The sequence below is a fragment of the Hetaerina americana genome, unplaced genomic scaffold, assembly GCF_022747635.1.
Source record: "Hetaerina americana unplaced genomic scaffold, ioHetAmer1.1.p SCAF_10, whole genome shotgun sequence".
NCBI classification, from domain to species: Eukaryota; Metazoa; Arthropoda; class Insecta; order Odonata; family Calopterygidae; genus Hetaerina; species Hetaerina americana.
The window spans coordinates 43,740,554-43,762,617 of NW_027286070.1; the positions used below are offsets into that span (position 1 = coordinate 43,740,554).

A 22,064-nucleotide genomic window follows, 5' to 3' on the forward strand; every position below is an offset into this window, starting at 1 on the left:
ATCTCAAGATTTGTCCCTGACTTCTAATTAATAAAACTTTTAGTAACAATAACTTACATTAGTAATGTTATTACTATCGTCATTATTAATTTACTATTTACACATCGATTAAAATAATATCTATTATCCATGAGACGCACTTCTTTTTTTTTTTGATTGTACACCACCTCCATTTATTGGCAGGGTTCATATTTTGTAATTTACTGTGAACGAAAAACACGCGCACGGTGAACAGAAACCCCAGTTCCGCATTGAAACATGAGTAGCACCTTCGGGCACCTGAAGCTTATCCAATAAAACCTGAATTTTCGGGTATCATATTTGGGGAATCAATGCGGAAGGAAAATCTGACAAGAGAGGGTGGCAGGTTGCTGTACGGAAGCAGACCCTGCTTTACTGCATGTGGTATTTATTTTTCTTGGTGATATCATTTATTGTAACAGATTTTTAGTCGATTAGCCCCGAAGGCAAGAAAAAGAATTCGAAAATAAATTTTTCACCGGGATCCGAAGACGCCCTCGGCGGTCAGGCAGGTACACGGAAAAGAAACCTACCCCGAGTCGACGTTAGGAGCCGTGGGGCCATTATGCGATGTAATCCCTTAGCACTCCTAATCAATCTAATATCCTCGAGTCTAAAGCTACAGCATACGGCTAAGGCAACGATTTGGTAACAAGCGAGATAGCGCCGTTATGACGGCAAGCGCGCGTTTGCGTCATCCATCCAAAGAATAGGTAAGCATCACGATAGGATAACGGGGTCGATGGGAAGAAATCGAACATAAGACATCAGCCTGCTCTGTTATAAAGACGCCTCTCTCTTTTCACAGTTTAACGTCAGATGTGACAGACCAGTGCTACAGCTGAGATTTTCCCCTGAGTGCACCCAAGTATGGATCTGAATGCCATTGCAAATAGCGCCGACGCGTCAGGGAACCGAAATCCGTACTTTTAGCGTGGGAAGACGATGTATTAGCCACCGAACCCTGCGATTTTCCAACATTTAATATTTGTGAGTAGTATACAGGTTTCCTGTTCGATCTAGCATAGATAATTTCACACCAATGCAACCGTTGATTAGAAAGCAGAATAGCACGGGACAGCGTGATTCCATGCCAATGAAATACGATGCCACCCCCGGCAATTTAATGCTAGCGTGGGAAGAAATGAAATCAGGTACCGCATTAACCTATCCGCTAATCATTTAAGCGCATGAATAAGTAAGATGACAACTACAAAGGGGTGAAGCATAGGGAATATTAGCTATTTTTTTGGTTCAGTCGCTAAAAATAAATTAATCGCGTTAAATTACTTTTTTCTCATTATACGTTGTCTCCAGAGTAATTACATGAAATAATATTATGCATATATAATGTTTGCGAGTGTAATTATATATATATATATATGTAATTATATATATATATATATATATATATATATATATATATATATATATATATATATATGTAACTCTATCATCACCGACCAAACAGACCTTCGGGTTGATTACTGTGTTTGTAGTTAAATATATAAACATATAAATATTATATATAGCATATGTATATATATAGAAATATATATTTCGCCATTTGGCGGGTTTTTCGTGTTTGAATGTGTGTAATTCCTCAACAGCAAGCATTAGACGCCATTCTTTTACCAACACGATGTAATTCAATAGCTCACAACTACAAGGCAACTTTCGATTAACGAAAAAAAATATTTAATACCTCCCGAAATAAAAAATAAATTGGATAATGTGCCTCTGCCCTCCCTCGCCCCTCTTCTCCAGCCGCAACCCGAATGATTTTATATTTTTCAGATAAACTCAAGCGCAAAATGTATGCAATCAATTGCCCGAACTCATTAAATAAATTACCGCTGGTTACGCTAAATCTTGTTCGTCATAAATATTCATATATTTTTGTTGTTTCCTCACTATAGTTCCCTCTCGTAATTATTATATATTTAATGAAAACTGCAGCAAACTACTCATTGGTGATTAGGCACCGAAAAATTAGCATCTACGAGTAATTAACATCTCGTATTCAAGTATTCATCCTCATTTCAAACAAATACATGAATAAAATCGATGATGTCTCTGATGGGTTTCAACCTAATGACACACGTGACCCGGATACAAAATTCACCGGAAAGAGAAACAAAAAACGAAGTAAACAGAACCTATGACCCAACTCTCGCGGTTGACGCTGAAATGCAAGAACATGAATTATCGCTCGACCGTCACGTCATTGCAAAATAATTTCATAGCCCACGGGGGACGAATCCTAGTTTAACTAATGGCTTCCACACAACACCACTTAAGCGAGTTCACAGAAATCAAATTCACTCCAATATATCTCCATCGTCAAAGCTTACGGCGTATACGAGCACTCGTATACGTGTATACTCGCATAAAATACTTTAAAAAAAAGATTACGCCCATAATTTTTCACCGAAACGCCAGAGAAAGTATGTTTGCGTTCTACTTTCTTTGCTCCAGGTGGTGATCAATGATGCAAAACTAAAGAGCCCGAATCGCATGCAAACGGCACGGAGGGCCGAGACCGGCCTCACAATGAGAAGTTATTAAGAAATCATTCCGAGTATTCACGATTCTAAACGCGTTCTTTTCACGGACAGAATTGACGTCCTCACAAAAGCTACCTTAGGGTGGTTCCGTTGCCAATGCATCGGACGGGAGCCACATTGGCAATTCTAAAGAATTTAAAGGGAAGAGGCTCCACAAGATTTCAACAGTTCTTACAGAGATAAACATACTCATGATGGCTTGGTTTTACCGATAAAAATCAGCATCTAATCGCCAATCATTTCCTGATAGTCTTTAGAGTTTCATCCGCCGAAATTAATGAGTAATCATTAGTGAAATTCTCGAGTTAACGATTACAAAAATATACATCAACTCAGCAATCATGATAACTGCCGACCATTATGGATAATTAGGGGAAGTAGTAAGTCAAGTGAATAGAGTGCAAGGTTGCTCACCAGAGAGCCCGGGTTCGCCAATGAAAACCCTAAGCTTCACCCAAACTGCGTGATTTTTCGGGAAACCATAGGTGGCACAGGGAAAGGAACTAGCCTCCCCCACCCAACCTTGATGTGGATTCCGTTGGGTTTGGTATTAAGTAAGCTCTACATTCAACTATCAAACCGAACTTCGGGTTGATAACTCAAGTTTCAAAGGCTAATTGTAAATAATAATTGATTAATGAAAGGCTATGATATGTAGGTCATACATTTGACAACTAGCAAAATATTGGGGAAACTGAGCTCACGAAGGCCTTTCTATACTGGGTCTTCAGTCTTCGGGAATGGTGTGAATCCTTTATACGATGCACGTAGTAAGTTGACGGTGATGAACTGGAATGAATAAGGTATCAAGTCTCTAAGGATAAAATAGAACCTTCTTTAGCCAAGATCAAAGAAGTACAATAACCCACTTAGAACGGCCTTAATATAAATAAAATGAAAATAACAACAAGGATTTTCAAACAACAAAGACTCTCACACACGGTGATGAATATTATGGAAAATATACGAAGGATCACGTCTCCAAATTAGGGAAGTTATAATACCTCTGGTGACAAAAATAAATAAAGGGAATAATTTTATACATTTGAAATAAGTTCTTTGGCATTAATATACCCATAAATAGTCATACGGCAACATCGTAGTTTCCATTAGAACCGTTGATATGATAGCCGTAACCGTGGATTCACTGCAAAGCTATAGTCACGGTGAACGAACGCCATTTTATTTGATAAAATTCTCCAACTTATAATTGTTTTTAAGACTTAAGACTTTAATTCTCACGGTCGGCTTTTATAAACTATTATTTTTCCCCAACTCACACATCAGATACGAAATGGATGGCGTTCGGAATATATCGCATGGATTGGTGAAATCTACAAAATATTGTCGTAAATATCCGGGAGTTTCCAGTTTATATTAAAATCTCGGAGGCCAAATTTAAAGCCCAAGGCTCCACAAAGATGTCTCGAAGAGCTAGAGTAGATTTACGATTTCGGAAATACAATGAATTTCTTGTTTAGAAAATATTTTTGTTTCAAACGAAACAAAAACGCCGATTTAAACAAAATGTGGGAACCTGGGCTGGAGGGATGACCTTAAAAGACGCCTGCTCTTGGACTTTCATTAGGCATGAAAATGTTCCAATGGAACTTAATGTGAACTATTTAAATGTTTTAAAGTTAGCATAATTCATATTAAGGAGAAAAAAATCGTTCTATGAAGATATTCACACCATACATGTCCTATCTCCTCGAGATCAATCATGGGTCAATATAATCAACACCGTTGAACGCAGCAAACGTTTCTTTTACGTGGCCCATTAACAAATGAGAGCCAGGAAGATAAACCCAACTTCAGGTAAAGGCGAATGTTTTACACTAGAGGTGATATTTTGGTGGAAAACCACTTCCCTCTCGGCCTGCGGACTTAGGGAAGCTTATACAACGTAAGCCAGCCAATAAAAATGAAATGACGATAAATCACCTCAAATTGACATCGCGCATGATGTTTCAATGCATTATTATTAATGGAAGCCTTCGTATCACAACTCATGTTCATCAACGAGTCATCAATCCGAGGATTGGTTTCTAGCAGCTCTCGAAGTCATCCTGTTTCCTTGCAATCTCCTCACTCTTTTGCACCAGCATTTTCCATTACCTGCTTCTCGTAGTTCACCCTTGGCCTTCCTCTGTTTTGTGCCCTCTGGGTGTCCATCAATGAAATGGTCTTCAGTAAGCTATTAATCCTTAGGATGTATCCAATCAGTCTCCTTCTTCTTTTAGTTAAGGGTCCTCCGTAGGCTCGTATCACTTCACCCACTCTTATAAGTGCTTCCTTATTTATTACCGCATCAATTTGATTTTCATCAGTCTTATCTAGCACAAAATCTTAATCTTCTTTTCCCAGCCGCTCTCATTGTCTCAGTCTTGCATCCGTAGAAACGTTAACTTCATATTTGTTTAAATGAATCGCTTCTTTATGCCTGCGCCAGAACAGAATACCATAAAAAAACACACACAAAACACATTTAGAGAACAAAGGACACAGTTGGGTATGAATTAAAATGAAAATTCGCTCAAGGGCACGTTTCAGAGGTCAGTCCTTCAGCGACTCAACAACAGTCCGTTGTCCGTCCACTTGCTGTGTGTGGTTACGCAAACAAAATCGGAAGTCAACGCTAAAAATGCGGTGAGCGAAGGGAGAAAAGAACTACGTGCCCATTCAATTGTATCGCCAACCGCCCCAAACCTCCAACGACAATGTCGATTAAAGAATACGGACTGAAATTCGTCATGGATTCGAATAAGCATCGACGAAAGGGGCCGATTCGCATTTATATTTATTTCACCGACACCTTTCCGAGTTGATTTTTCCTCAATTCTTTCACAAGCCGGCCTTTGTGAAAAAGTGGTGAGGCGGGCGTGGCGAGGGGCGGTCATGCGATTGGGGGGGGGGGAGTAGCGGAGGGTTTTTGAGGCAGGGGCGATGGACGAAAGGGTGAGGGGGGAGGGGTGAGAGATGACGGAGAAAGGGGTGGGGGGGGATATCATCGTGAAGATGCTGCGCCGTCGCCGCCACTGTAACGGTATTTGAACCGAATGACCTTCTGTGCCCAACCACCCCCACCGCGGCACGGCTGGGCGGCCCCATGGCGAGGATCATGAGGGGGGGGGGACGAGGGGAGTGGAATGAGCGGGCAGGAAAGAAGGGGTGCGAAGGGGACGGGGTGGAGGTCCCGTCGGGAGGAGGGGGGGAAAGAAGAGTGGGGCCATCCGAAGAGGAAGACCACACCATACGCCTCCTCCGCGGCTGGTAGGTACAAACAAAAAACACCTGTGGGATCGCAACGCCCATCCGGACCGCGGAGGCTGCTTCCTCCTCCCCGCTAGTGCCGATCGGATCTGCCCGAGAGGGGCGTCGAATATCGATCGACGCAATTCCGCCGCACCTTTTGACACGGGACCCTCCTCGCCTCTCTATATAGTTGAGCGGAGTGCTAATGCCTTTAGAAACTACATCCGGGAACAATCTGTGGAACCTCTACGTGAGCAATGATTTGACGTAACAGAGCAATGCAGAATGATGGCGACGAGAGTGGCGAATAATAAAAAAGGTCTCGCATGCAATAAGTCGACACACACTGTAAGTGCATCTAGTGCTACATTCGAAATCCCCACCTATTCTCGGGTTTAATTTTTCGTTGCTTTCCTAGAGTGCAGGAAGCTTTTAAAACGAGCAAGAAGTCATGCGTTGACGTTGACGGAATGAATTAATACAGTCTTTCCCGAGATGGAAAAACTATTTAAGCTGTTACTGTTTCAAAGTCCTCATTATAGTTATTCTGCGACAGAGATCATTAGTACATTACATAATTGGTAAGTGATCATGAGTGTATTATTGTAAAAGGTAGAATTTCCGTTTATATCGGTAAACTACCTTTTTTGTGGAGGTAAGATATGGACGACTCCAAAAACAATTAACATCTTTCAGGACTCTCCTTACATTTCCGAAACCAAACAAACAACTTGTTCCTAAAAATATAGAATTTTTCCATCCAACATATATGCGCCATTAAAATGTTTTTTTTTTCTCTTCCATCCTATTCCCACCAACCTAAGATTCTCCCTGCTATCGATTTTTCCCTCTCCCCACCACTTTCCAATATTTCCTCAGCCACTTTTTCTGTCTTCTTTGAGTTCACCCCACAAACTTCCCTTTCCCACCAACCTATCAAACACTTCTTCGGTTGACTCCCTCGGTCCGTTTAGCTGAACATTCTTTTACCCTCCTTCAAAAAAAAGCCCACCCCTCAAAAGTCAAACCATTTTCGCGCATTCTCTTTCTTCAGAGGCCGAGTACGTCAAATATATAATATAATGGATAACAAATGACTATGAAAAGATGCAAACCTCTCCTTTATCATAAACATGGTGTTTAATTTAATCCTTAGGCAGAAAAACTTAGTGAGTCAACCATGTCTCAAACAGACAAGAAAACAACACATGCAATTGGCTGGCCAGACTAACTTAATGGGTGTTACATTCAGCATACTAATCCCCCAAGTTGCAGATTTTAATTCAGCCTCTGATTTATTTCACCATTTAATTAGCTTATTGAAAACTTGCTGACAAGTGTATTTTCATTCCTTTGAGATATGCTGCAACCATTCTAGCTTGACTTTACCATCACAAAACCGGACAAAGGGAGTTAAAGTCCAAATATGAACATTTCTATTCAATAAGTCCCAAACATAACCGCCGTGTGTTACATGATACGGTTAGAAGATACATACTTATACTTGGAGCCAACACTACTCAACCAAATGTTATCCATGGAGAAATACAGGAATGAAAAACAGATTCATAGTGTACTTGCTTCTCATGTTTGAACACTAACAGGATGCCTTTATTCAGCAACTATTTTGCTTTGAATAATACTATTAAGTAAAAAGTAAAGAGTTAAATATGTAACGTCACAAAAACCATGCATAGACTTAATGTTTAGAGCACTACCGCTGCTTAAGATCTGGACTTTGTTCAATGTGGGCAAATAAAAATTGACATCTGAAAAATTAGTTTATCTATTTAGTTATTTATCCTTTGGGTATTAACCTTCATGACTTATCTTAGTATAGCTACAGTATTTAAGTTAGCCAGATACCAAAATTAGACATTATATGCAGTTTCAACATCAACATAATAAATATAACCAGTGCAATTTAGCCTTAAGGGTTTGTTTCAAAGAATCACAGGCACAAAAATGTATGATTTATTTGTATTCAATAAAGGCTTGTTAAGATTTTTCATTTTTAGTTTATGCCTTAGAGAGATGTACCATTCAATGAATTTATCTTACAGAATTTATTTTGATTGAATCACAATTATTGGATTTTAATCATACACAACTGGCCTGAAAATATGAAATAATATATTTTTTTTTTAACTCAAACCTTGTTAAATCCTCTCAAGGACAGAGAAGGGGTTCACATGTTTGCATTAATGAGAAATTCTGGTATTTGTTAGACGTACTCGGGAATCTTAACTTTGACAGCGGTGCTATTGATATGTCTTGTACATTTGCACAACCTTAGGTTTTGAAATGTCAACTACGTCATTTTATTTCAAAGAATTTTTTAATCCCACTTAGGCAGTGACAGAATGAGCTACAGGAATTTTTCACATCAAATCAGAAAGATCAGTAAGTTTTTTCAGAATGGTTTCTTGTGGTGGGCAACAATCTCCTAAAAATAAATGTTTGTTCTGCTGTCATAGAATATATCATGTATTCTTTGCAGAAGAAGATATACAGGAATATATTTCACCCATAAAAAATGCACATATTGAAGATAACGAAGAATATTAAATACTGAAATTTAGGATTTTTACAGTGTACCTAAAAAATCATTTGCCTTGCTTGGGATTCCATTGAGACATGAAATTACCTATTTTGGCAAACTAGAAGGAATTTCCCTGTTCCTTCCATTCATCAATTTCTAGTGACTTCTAACATTCTCCCATTTAATTTCTTGGCACAAGAAGAATTTTTTACTAGTCTTTATGCCCAGCCAATGATACACAGCGAATTTAAACCATATGCATAGGAGGCCATGGGTTAGGTACTCTAATTTATTTCAAAAAGTCCTACATTGCACACATCACTACTAGTTGCTACTACCCCTCGAGATGAAGCTATTCAATAATACCATAAACATGGTAATCAAATGGAAAGTCCATTTGGTTGGAGTCGGAAGAGTTCACCCAGTACTAAACCCGACGGCATGTGAAATTCACATATCAGGGAAGGAAAGGCCTGCCTGATTCTTTCCCTGTGCCGCCAATAGTTTCCCAAGAAGTTCTGTTACCCAAAAAAATCACACAGCTTGGGTGAAGCCAAGGGTGCCAAGAGTGGCATGCCCGGAAATCCAATCTGAGCCCTCCGGTCAGTAGTCTAACACCCTACCCCTGCATTACTATGTCCCCTTCCTCTTCAAATAATTTAATCAAAACTGTGAGAAGCAAAAACTTGTTAATGCCAAGAAAATCCTGATAAAATTGCATATATTTTTAACATTTTTCTGAAGGCGGGTCCCTCAATAAGGTTTCAACTGAAAGACATGATGGAAAGAGCAACATAACAACCATGTAATTTGAATCTTTAAAATATTTCTAAACGAGCATCAATGATGTCAGGTAGTCTAGTTAGAGGTTCAATTTACTTAATGATCATACAAAATTTGCAGTCAGAATTTTCCAATGCTTGAAAGAGCATTCATCTGAATGAATTTCAGAAATGTTTCGATCAGTGGAAGCATCGTTTGGAGAAGTGCATTGTGGTCAATGGGGAAAATACTTTGAAGGTGAACAAAATTTAATGTAAATATATCGAGAACTAAAGAATCTATCACAACATTCCTGTTATTTTTGGGTCCCCCCCTAGTAGTAAGAAAAAGATTTCAGGAAAACACATTTCGTCTAAAGCCAAAATTGAGATTGACTACCCTCCTGAAAGTAGCCAATTGTCTACTAAAAAAAAAAGAACTTTTCATCTAGCATGAAAAAATCACATTCTTTTTCTCACACATTTCTCGCTACATCCAATAAAGAGTATATAAAAACAAAATTGCAGTTCTGGGGCTATTCTCTCCAGTCAACATTTAAATAGTCTTCCTACCTGCTGGCACAACATAAGTTCTGTCGTTGCCAGTCAATAGTGCCATACTGGAAATAAATATATGCTTCAGCATGTTTTTGTAAGTATGGATTATCATTTGGCAGTAAAGGACTTAAAAGTAACAATGGAAGTATTAATTACATTCACATTTTTAAACTGCTAACCAAATTATATACGAGTGCATTAGAAAAAGTAAAATTATTTCCCATAACCAGTGATAAAAGAAAGAACTACCATAAATTTATCCCTATCAGTGCACTATTTTCGTTTCCTTTTGAATTATTATCAAATACCACTCCAAAGTTTTTCCTTCTCTTGAGACCTATGAATATGACCATAATTAAAACCTATTAATATATTAGTAGTTTTAGGGAAGACGGCCGATGGCTGAGGTCATTGCACCATTAGGGATGGACAGGAAAGGATGAAGGGTGGAGAGAAACCCGGCGTCGGCATTTGCCTACTCTTATCGAAATGCACCAAGGGGTCCACAGTTCAATGTCCAATCTGACTGACATCATACTCTCAGAAAGTGCTCTCCATTAAGCACCTAAAGTAGGCATTGGGATACCCCTGAAAAATATATGTCGTCTCCATGATTCGAACCCGGGCCCTCTCGCTGGGAAGCCAGTACATTAGCCACCACACCATCCCTATCCCCACCTATTAATATGAAAAACTCTTTGTCCAATGCTCTACCAACACAAGATAGGAAACCAGATGTGAAAGAAACAAGAGGAGCATGGCCCCATGTGATTTCAAAGACAGGTTTTACCAGGGTCTATAAGTCCAAATAGTGAGAGTGTATTTTTTTAAAGGTATCCCAAAGCAAAGCATCAACATAATATTTACAAACCAAACAAAATTGATGCAGGCTGATTCTGAAAGGAGTTGGCTGTTGTGACAGATAATATTCATATGCTAAGCAACTAGGTACATATATCCTGTTGATTCCTGAGTTTTTAGTGGTATTGAGATCCACTCTTGTGTACCATATTGGAAATAATATCAAGAGCATTTTAGCCTTTAAACCTATTAGGCAGATAGATGGTATGCTAAACTATGAGTTTTATGGGGATGTTTCTTTACAGGTAGGGTAATTACAATGTTGGGTTTCCGTTCACCTTTTAAAATATGAGCTACAGTTCCACCCACTCATTTTTGGATATCATTTGGCAAAATTCAATTGAATTATTCATTTCTACAGACATATATATATATATATATATATATATATATATATATATATATATATATATATATATATATATATTGCTCAGAAGATCTTTGATGAATATGAGAGTATCACCAGAAAAATTTATTTTATCCAACCCCTTAATACCCAACGTAGCCCCTAGTTAACAATTATCTGTAAAATTGCTATAAATTTCATCAAATTATTACCTTACTAACTAATTATGTATCACTAATCGATAAAGATGTTTCGCATAATTATAATTTTAAATTAAGCACTAAATAAATAGAACATCCTAATTTTTTAAAGTAAATTCAATGGATTGCAAAGCGTAAAGCAATATTAGAATTCTAACTGAAGTCAAAGACAAAGTAAGGGGTGAAAAGAGTATTCTGAAATATCCAAGGCAGAAAAGGAATGCTTGCAAGAGTACTGGAAGAAGAAACTGATGATAAAAGGGAATGCACTAATTACAATATAGACAAGGAAAACTATATTGTCAGGTTTGAATTTCACAAAGCAGTAAAAGGACTTAAGGGCTGATAAGGCACCAGGGATTAAAACCATACACTTAGAACTAATAGAAATACATTAAATGAGATTGTGAAAGAGCTACAAAAAACTAATTTGTGATGGGTATATGAAAGGGGAACTACTGACGGACTTAAAGGAGAATGTAATCATCACTGAGCCAAACAAAATAAAGGCCGAAAAATGTTGAAACTTAAGAACAATCACCATGTCTTAAAGAGTATGTCAACAATAATCTACCAAAGACCAGAGAAGGAAGCAGAAAAACATTTAAAGATGAGCGATATGGAATTAAAAGAAGAGGAGCAAGAGAAATGATTCTAGCTATCAGATTCATGGCAGAGAGGAGGATAAAATAAACCTTAATTATAGTCTGGGATCATAAAAGTAAGAAATCATTGCATAAAGGAAAGAAAAACTAATAATTAACAAGCAGCGAGACAATTTAAAAAAATAAAAATGTTAATATTCTAATCAGGATATCAATGAAGAATAATAAAAATTAGGTCGAGCAATATTCACAAAGGCTCACATTATACAATGGAAAAGAGAATTTAAAAGATAAAATAGACGTTAGACGAAATAGTTAAGATATAATATTTGACAAAAAATTTAAACAAGCAACATAAATGAGCCATGACATGACAAATGTAAAGATGAATATATCATAATGAGAATTAAATATTGAAAAGGCTTCAATAAACAGTCTTTAAATAAAATATCATACAAGTAATTTAAAAATTGCCAGGCAATGAGATTGAAAAATTAATATTGAACAATATTTCTCCAGGTATATGATTGGATTCAGTATTGAAATTGTTATTGTATTAGAATACAGAACGGTCAACTGATAATTCATCTGCAAACTGCAGTTATTGGTCTGCATAAAACTTTTAACAATGCTGATTTACATTTGCTGCTATGGGAACTAATGGGAATTAGAATTAACTATCATGACAGGAAAGTGCAGTGATTAATGTGGTGTAAGCAATAAGAAGCTAAAATAAGAAAAGTGTACATCAGGGCCTTTTATTACCACCCTTAATAATTAATGCTTACATTGGAGGCAATTGAACACATCAAGGAAAATATAATAGGTGGAGTTAAATGCATGGAGAAAGGATATGCATGCTGTAACTAGTGAATGACGTAGCTATGAGTAGGGACCCAAAAATAACAGGAATGTTGTTATAGATTCTTTATTTCTCAATATATTTACATTAAATTTTGTTCACCTTCGAAGTATTCCCCATTGGCCACAATGCACTTCTCCAAACGATGTTTACATTGTTCGAAACATTTCTGAAATTCATTTGTCGGGATGTCCTTTAGGCCTTCTAGTGATTTTTGTTTTTCCTCCTCCACAGTGTAAAAACGCTTCCCTTGCAAATTCCTAAACCTTGCCTAACACGACACACTGACACCTGGCACTTAAATGATATTTAATACAACTCTGCATACCTTCAGCCTCTCTCCATTCTATCCAACATTCCAAAATATCTTTCTTCCACTTGCTTGCCAAACATTCTCATCTTTATCTCAGTCTTCAACATCCCATCATCAATACACTGGATCCACTTTTCCAGGCACCCAAGGATTTCTCTCACCATGCTTAATTGCTTCTTGGTTTGCTTTCCTGGTCTTTTGAGATTGATATTGGTAGTCTACCATTTAAAGTAGGTTTCCCATGACACTGACTATGCAAAAGTACAACACATTTCTTTGCTTCTCCTGACAAGGCATCCTTCAAATGCGCATACATCCTCCCTTCATTCCATCCAACAGGTCTATCCCATTCCTATCCTTTCTTCCCTCGCCCAATATTCTCCCCTGTCTTCAACATCCCACTTTCAATCAAAATGCTCTCCATCCATCTTAACCGCCTCCTTTGGATTTCTCCCAACAAACTTCTGTCCACCCCCACCATGCTTGGTATTTAGTCTTAATTTTCCTTTCTTTCCACTTTACCTTCTCCATCCTTCTACTCACCCACATTTTAAAAGTCTTCAATCTATGCCTAATATCCTGTTTCAATGATCACGTTTCAGTGTCATACAATAACATGCTCCAAACCAGTGTTTTAATGAGTCTCTTCCTAACATCTCCACTCGATGTTCCTGCTGTCCATACCCTCCTCCTTGGGGCTTCTCTGCCTAATACTAATGTCCTTCCGATGTCCCAACTACTTTGACAACCTTGGTCCAAAACTCTTTGAAGATAGGTATACTGTTCCACCTGCTCCAGTTTATGAACTCCTACTTCAATATTTAACTTAACCTTCTCTTTCTTGAAAACCACATAACCTTTGTATTATTTACATTTATTCGCAGCCCATATGTACTTGTATTATACTGACTTTTCAATGCACTCAGCAATAACTGAAACCTTTTGGCTGATTGGCAAACTAAAGCCTGATCATCCATGAAACCTGATTTTATTAATTCCCAATTCCCCACCGAATTTCATTTCTATCTACATTTCTTCCCATGCCTTGTTAACCATTTTCTATACACATACATTGAAAGGCATAGGTGACAATAGATGTACCTGTCTCACGGCACTCCCCATAATTGCCCATTCCCACTCTCCCTCAGTCACTCACACCTTGCAGTCTGATGAATGCAAAGGTTGAGGATTAGTCACCTATCATTACAATCTGCTCATTCCTATGAAAAGTTCAACTGTAATACATTCATTATTCCATTCAATGCACTCTGGTGACCACCTTCTCAAAATTGAAAGGAAAACAAAAAAATACATCCTGACTGCATTCTATGTTCCTCTCTATTCGTATCTCATCACTGCTGTGGCATCACGCATGCCACTCCACTTACTGAATTCAAACTGATCATCCACTGAAAAATAATTTGCCCTGCTCTCCATCCTGTCTCATTGACGACCCTGAGTACCATTTCAGTTGTATTCTAAATCTTCTCCAGTCTTCACAAATGGCTGCTTTTCTCTTTCTTAAAAAAAATTGCAACACTAATTCAATAAAATCTTCCAAGGAAATTCAACAAATATAAATACTGTGAATTTAATCATAAAAACTATATCTCTCTCCATGTCTAAGCTTCCTGATCTAATGTCTTTGCCGTATATTTCCTCTATCTATGTGCATATCCTTACCATCTCTATTGAATCTTTCCTTGTTCAATTAATAATTTTCCTGAATAATCGCAGTTTGACCTGATTTTCCCTTCTCACTACTTAACAGTACACTTTTCTGTGCAGCACACCAATTTCACACTTTTTTGTTAACTTTCCATATCCAGCCTCTCCTGGATTTACTATCCATTTGGTCCACTTAGTTTACCACCTAAGTTTATTATTCAACTCTTCTCATTTCTTTTATCTAACTCCTCTATTTAGATTCTTCCATTTCCTTCTCTCACCTATCTTCCCAATCATCTCGCCTGTAACTCATGTTTCCCTTGTTCTTCCTATTTATAGTTCCCCTGTATAAACTAGCTGCTTTTGATATCCCTTTATTGACATGTTCCTACTTTTCTTATATTGTACCCATCTTACTTTCCTTAGTAATATTTTTCTCTACAGCCTCTAAAAAATAATAAATTGCATTAGGATAGGAATGATTGATGTGATTAATGCCCAGTTCAACACCAAGCCTTGATTAAATAGCACATGCAGAGAGCCCTACACGGCTAGTCTGATAATCAATATGGAACATGAGCTTGTATGTATCCAAATTGGGACCACTGAAGACGAAGAATAATCACATGTCTTGGAGACTTTTAGGAACTTGGTGTAGAGTAGTGTGGGGCAAATCAACCAAGAGGAGATAATGAAGGAAGAGAGGGAGAGGATGTTGTTGGAGAAATGTGGTAGAAAAGGTGCATTGAAGATGCAAGCTGGGTAGGTGTAAAAGGTTGTGATGAAAGGAGGATTGTTTAATAAACCGCAAAGATGGAGGAATTTGGTATTTTGGACAGCATTAAAGTTTATAGAATACATAAGAAACAGGAAGAAGGAAGTGACGCAAAAGACATTTAGATTGAGCAGAAGCAGAAACTAATCACATGCAATGGTATTTTGAGACTACTCAAAACTTACTTCAAATTAATAGTTTACCTTAACAATAGGTATAATTATCAGATTAAGTTTATAAAGAAGTATCTGCAATTTAATTAACTTTCCAATGGGAGAATAATTTCTGTAAATATCATCAGCACAAAGACAGAAGTTTAATGATGGTGCCAAATGTACAATCACCCTTAGCCATGGAAATGTAGCATATTATATTAGTTATTATTATACGCATAAATATACACACAATCAATTAAGGCTTTGGAATAGTGTTCACTTGGTTTCCAACAGGGGAATGTATGAAAAATGAGCATATAGCTAGATAAAAACTTTTCAAATGTCAGGGTGTGCACAATTGATTTTGGATGACTGAAAAAGTGTATGGTCACCTGGAATAAAGAATGAAATTTTACACATCGAAGAAATTATGCACAGGTCTTACTTGTCAGTGTTGTGTTTAATGGCATCGCAGGGTGGCTGGCTTCCTTTGGTGGTGGAGGCAGGGTTGAAATAAAGACTGAAGAGCTGGGAGTGCTGGGCAGCATTTCATTTGGCATTGCCCTGAGAATATAATTGATAATTAGTTATAAATTATATCTCAGTGACATGCTGTAATTTAGAAAGTTCACAATTACTACAAATCTAAACAATAGACAGATGTCTACCAATTCTATTGAGGTGAATCAACCTGCTTGATCTTATCATCACGATCCACAAAAAGAGCCAAAGTTCTCCCCAAAATCAATAATAATCATTAAATAACGAACACCATTGTATCTATAATTATTTCATTTAACATATGAAATCACCATTGAACAAATTAAATTTCATATTTTTGTGCAAATTCAACACGAAATGCATGGTCCATTCACAACTACCACTTAGAAAAAAATCCAATTTCACAATTCAAATATGTATAATTATCTATCATAAATTAACCAATTTATAAAAATTTCATTTACCTCAACCGGGTTAACTCTTGCTCATGCTTACTATGCTGTATTTCGCTTTCTAGCTCAGCAGCATGCCTACTTATAGCTAGTATAGCACTAGTGTACTGTGTGTGCTGATCAAATTTACATTTAAAATCATCAGACGGTCCACAGTTAAACAGGTAGCAACTTCCTGGATTCTGTATGGAAAAAGAATACGTATGAGAATCAAAATAATTCACTGAGAACTTAAATATAACAAAACCAGCACAAACCTTCTCCTCGAAAACAAAAACATCACATGAAGTTGTTTCACAGCACAATTTAAGGCATTCATCCCTGGAGCTTAAGTCTGTTTCATTTATATATTTAGCCCCCATTCCCCTTGAATCCTGAGTTCTGATGATAGTATCTTCTTGGATATCAAAATTGTCAACACAAAACTGTAAGTCTACTTCGTTCCTTTTTGCTATTCTTTTAGTGGTTTCGGCTGCATCTTCTGCGACTTTAGCGCAGGCACTGCCATTTATTAATACACATACTATATAAAACAAGGTAACCCATAGATAATGAAATCCTGTTTGCCTCATGTTTTATGCTTAAACGATATCAAGTTTCGGGGATAATAACAGTGAGGACTCAAATACGTTTAACTGGTGATCACAATTCCTTCCACGAAATCATGTACATAATAAAATTTATTCTCTCATAGTTTAAACGCAAAAATAAGCTAATTATTCACAAAAGTACGACGTCAATTGCAATTTCATCGTAGACTAATGTTGGTAATACACTATGCGAATTATTTACAGTACCCTATTAAGAAGTCCTACTCATTAATTACACGACCGACAAGACATTTAGAATTAGTGTACATTTTGACCGCTTGGCGCAGGAGTAACCGAATCGCCTTCCAATAAATGAGTTCCCTTGGCCTCGCCTCCATCATAGAGAGACCCTGGTGGTGAATCTGGTAACCTTTTGAATCAATGACGGAACTCGGTCCAAAATATCCGAAATGTAGTTTAGAATATATTTATCGGAATTGAATAATTTATAATAATTCCGAAAAAAATCAAGAAGCATGGGCATCTGAGCTATATGTAACTAGTGCTTTGCGAAAAATAATCGTTTGAAATGACATGCGTTGATGCTAGGTAAGAGAATTTATTGCCCTGTAACTTCATTGTTTCAGGCCGAGAAACATCATTAAAAAGATTCATTTTATTTTTCAAAGTACAAAATAGAAATTAAATCTGGGTAAAGATTGAGAGAAAATAAAAAATACTGAATATGATATGTAATATTTGCTTTTTAATTAATGCTGAGATGTTAGCACCTCCTTGTTGACTCGACAAGTTGTGGAAAACGGAATTAAATGAAACTTAATTTTCATTAGACTAGACTTTATAAAAGTATCGGTATAATTAATTATCTCACATAAATAATCATAAATCAATAGTTTATACCACATATTTTATCTTGTACGTGGATATTTCTTTTCATAACTATTCAGCCCTTAAGTTATTTCGGTATTCAAAAGTTGCGATGCCACTTAATAATAATTATTTTTCTTATGCGCATGGTACCAACTATAATATTCAATTTACCTTTCAGACGTGTAGAGCTCTCTAAAATATGCAATCACTGCCTTTATAATACAATTATCATAGTCTAAAATGCATTGGGAGTGTGTTCTGATTATATTAACAAAGAACTTGATTCTAAAAGATATTTAATTCATTTTAATTGCAAGTACTTTTGCCGTTTATTTTTCAAATTAAAACAAACATTTGCCATAAAAATCCACCACTTAGAATGCGACCTAAGAATAACGCAGAAGAAGATTGCGGACAATTTCATTTGTAATGTTTAGTTCATGAATATATAATATGATAAATGATAAAATTTAAATGTATGAAGTAATTGCAGTCTTACCAGGACTATATATGATGTGAAACATATTTACGTATCAATGTAATGCAAATGTTACCATTTGAAACGCCGCTCATGAGATTACCCATTATGCTCCATTGAATAACAAAGGACAGTCAAAAGTCGTCTGCCCCCTCTGCCCGTCTTCCCCAGTACTTCCTCCCACGGCTTTCGAGGGGCAGGATTTTAGTCTGTGTCTGTTTTGAGTTGGTTAAGGTTGCACGAGTAACGACCGCCGCCGCAGGAAACTTCTTCACTTTGCTCATATTGTATTTGGTGCCATATATTTAAGTGAGATTTGTGTACATATCTGCGATTTAACGCAAACAGAAGGACCTTGGCCTGTTGAAGCGGACAAGATAAACATTTTCTTGGTATGTTCACTAGTCTTATCTCTTGGATTATCTCCCTTATCGCACTTGGGACACTTTTTTTTTGGCGCCGCAGATGATAATGCTCAAATTTTGAATCATTCTTTCGCTGGCGGGTGGTTGGGAAGAGACTGCAAGATGCCGATTAAGACTGTGATGTTTTTCCATGTAATGTTATAGTGGATTCCTTTTAATTTATTTCGGCGAGCTTTTGATAAAGTTACGCTAGTCCACTGTTTACATCTTGTCCATTATTATTTTATTGTTCGCGACTCGAAAAAATTTGCTGGATCATCCGTCCAGTAGGAATAATGTTTGCTTTTTTTTATTAATTTTGAGAGTTTACCGCCTCCCTGTTGACTCGACCGTTTTTTGTTTCCTCCCTCAGAAAAAGCAGCCCTTCCCGATGGAGTGTGGTGTGTCCGCGCCTTATCCCCCTGCCAACGGAGCTTCGCCCAACGGAATTATGGCTGATATGCGCGCGGAAAGGAGCCCGGCTAAATCCGGGCTCCACGTGAATTTCACGGACAAGGGCGAGGTGAAGGAGAGGCGAGAGAAGTTTCTCACGGCTAAGTACGGGTCGCACCAGATGACACTCATAAGAAAGCGCCTGGCCGTGGAAATGTGGCTGTATGATGAACTCCAGAAGCTGTACGAACCCGCGGTAAGTACCCACGTTTTTTGGTGGATGCATAGATGCTTTTCATCCTCACCCATTGCTCTCTCTCTCTCCCTTCTTTCCACTCCTTTCCTCCCACTCTTCATCGGTCTTTTTTTATTTCTTTTTTTGTCATTCCTTCGGGACCGCTCTCCTCTCACCCCTCCCATATACCTTCCCTCCCGTCCTTTTGGCCCACGAAAAAAGTACTCCCCCCTGCAGCGGACAGAGACAGCTGTGGAATGTGTGAGTGGGGTGGGGAGAGGATAGGGGTTTAGTCGAGTTTTTTAATTTTATTGCAGCCCTGTCATCTTCGGTGCCAATAGTGCACACGGGGAAGTTTTAGGGGAGGAAAAAAGTGTTAGTGGGTCTGTTTCAGTAGAGCGCTGAGAGTTTACGAGTACTTCCCTCCCCAATTTGGGCTCGCATATGATCGCCCAGCTGATCGCATTGATTTTGTGTGTGCGCGTTGGGATGAGGTGGACACATACGCCCACGAAAATACACTTTACGGCACGCACCCAGGGATTGGGGCCGCATCGAGAGCTATTGACAATCGTGAATGAGTGAGGAGGAAACTCGGCGATACGAATCCTTCCGAATCATCTCCGCTAGATGGCGTGTGCCATTGTTGGCGGCGACGGGTTGAAAATAATCATTTGTGATCCTCACATCAAACTTGACTCGGTACTCATGTTCATTCAGTCGTTAAATGTTTAAATATTTTCCGGTAAAAAGCGTCGTTAAAAATTCCGGTTTATTTCTAGTGAAGACACAGTTTACCGATGCCATCCCATATTTGTTTAGATAAGTCTTCGAGCTCATTCTAAACCGTTAACGAAACATAGGACATTAATTCCATTGCTCGAAAATGCGTTGGTTTGGCGCAAGTCTCGCTACCTTCCCATCAGCTGACTACGTTCACCCTTTGGTTAACACTTCGCTGGTCGGTGAAAATGTTTATATTATGGGAACGGTTTCCGGTGTTTATACAAAAGATGGAATAAGGCGTATGTTCCAGATTTACGTCAATTTTTAAAGTCATTGCATCTGTGGATCTATCGAGTTGAAAATTCCGAGGTGATTTATTTTCCGGTGTCGTGAATAACTTTTAATTTCTTTATGTTAAACTTTACTCTTGAATATTTATCGTTGAGACAGTTATGAAATTTACTCTCTATTTCTGACGATTTTACAGGCAAGGGAGGGATGAAGCTATTTCATTTTTACGGAAGGTATATCGTGTCTCCAAGATGGATATCCTTGATTCCAGGTATTCAGTGGACCCGGGAATACGCATACGGATCGATGTTTAGAGATCGCGTTGCTAATCGCTTTCTTTTCAGTTTTTAATTGTTAATTATTGTTACGGATCGTGAATTATAGGCACATTGTCTTGATTCCAGGGGAAAATTTCACACCATGGTGAAAGCTTAGGAAATTTCCTTTCCTGTGTAGCCACGGAACTGGAACCATTTCATCGGGTGGCATTGGAGGTCGCGCGGTTTTTGTGTTTCTATACAAAGTAAAAATATTTTGTTTTCTTATTTTAAACGTCCTTTTGGAATCCGTAAATCCGTCAAATAATTCAGCGTAGCATTGATCTACCCTTGCTCGTTATTTTTGACACACTGTTTTCTCTTTTCGCAGTGCGAAAGAAACATTTACAGCTGTGCACTCTAGGTAGACGGATGTTCTTCTGTATCGCGTGCATTTTATCGCTACGAAATTCTGGTTTGAAATCCTTTTCTCCGTTTTTATTTGCACCTCATTAAGTGGAGTCTCAAGAAATTTCACTCAACAAACTTCTCATTGAAGTTTCCATGCTTTGGGGAACTATCCACATTTTTTCCTCCGTGCTTATGATTTTCATTCGTGAAAGCTCGTGAAAATCAAGATATTTGTGCGATTGAGATGAAATTTTTTCATGATGAAGTCATCGTGATTGCTGAGATTTCATTTTAAAGGGTTGCAGTTATGTATATGTACGAAAATTTCGATTTTAGGAAGTGGGAGATTTAAAATATGGCCATATGTATGAAGTCGGACTACCTAAGAAAAGGGATGTTTGCTACTACCACACTTTTTAGTTGGTAACCTTCGTTCAGGTAATCCTTGATACATAGAATTTGGTATCGCATTGACTGCCTTGGAGGAGAGTTAAGAGATATAAGAATTATATATATATATATATATATATATATATATATATATATATATATATATAATTGAGACAGTACCGATCCAATTTTGGTTCTGAATCCCAAAAATCCAGGGAACTTAGTGCGTTGCATAAGTGCATGGCAAATTCCTCCGAGACAGTGTATTGCAGAATGATTACGAGATAGGGTTGTGAAATAAGTCGGCGGACATTGTGGATTGTTTTCTTCGATAGCTTTCGGTCCTGATATCTCTCGAATGTCTCCTCTCGGGATGAGTGGGGATCCACGACGCATGCGTAGGTTTTGTGCAGGTTTCCGCGTCATAGCGATGATTCGGCGAACAGACCGGCGAGTTGGAGGCGGCCAGCCGTCTTGTCTCGCCGGCAGCGGACCAGCACGAGAGAGGGAAAGAGAGAGAGATCTCTCTACCCGCTCACCCACCCCCACCTCTCCCTCTGTGGTCTCACGTCGGAATTTTAGAAGGAAAATATCTACCTTTTGGACTGTTCTCGGT

The 22,064-nt window shown here is 37.9% G+C and overlaps 2 protein-coding genes across 3 annotated transcripts in view; one reads left to right on the plus strand and one right to left on the minus strand.

Annotated features, from left to right (window-relative positions):
* Positions 1 to 17,262, minus strand: part of LOC139700082 (uncharacterized) — a 92,792-nt gene extending 75,530 nt beyond the window's left edge. For both annotated transcript variants that reach the window (XM_071598582.1, XM_071598581.1), the window contains exons 1-3: positions 16,700 to 17,262; positions 16,455 to 16,624; positions 15,935 to 16,053 (exon numbers count right to left, since the gene is read on the minus strand). In XM_071598582.1, the coding sequence (XP_071454683.1) occupies positions 15,935 to 16,053; positions 16,455 to 16,624; positions 16,700 to 17,014 (604 nt within the window). In that variant the 5' untranslated portion in view covers positions 17,015 to 17,262. The remainder of the gene's footprint in view (positions 1 to 15,934; positions 16,054 to 16,454; positions 16,625 to 16,699) is intronic.
* Positions 17,263 to 18,528: 1,266 nt separating this feature from the next.
* The window catches only part of LOC139700083 (protein phosphatase 1 regulatory subunit 14C), a 168,167-nt gene continuing 164,631 nt past the window's right edge, over positions 18,529 to 22,064 (plus strand). The window contains exons 1-2 of the mRNA XM_071598583.1: positions 18,529 to 18,733; positions 19,119 to 19,394. Of these exons, the coding sequence (XP_071454684.1) occupies positions 19,137 to 19,394 (258 nt within the window). The 5' untranslated portion in view covers positions 18,529 to 18,733; positions 19,119 to 19,136. The remainder of the gene's footprint in view (positions 18,734 to 19,118; positions 19,395 to 22,064) is intronic.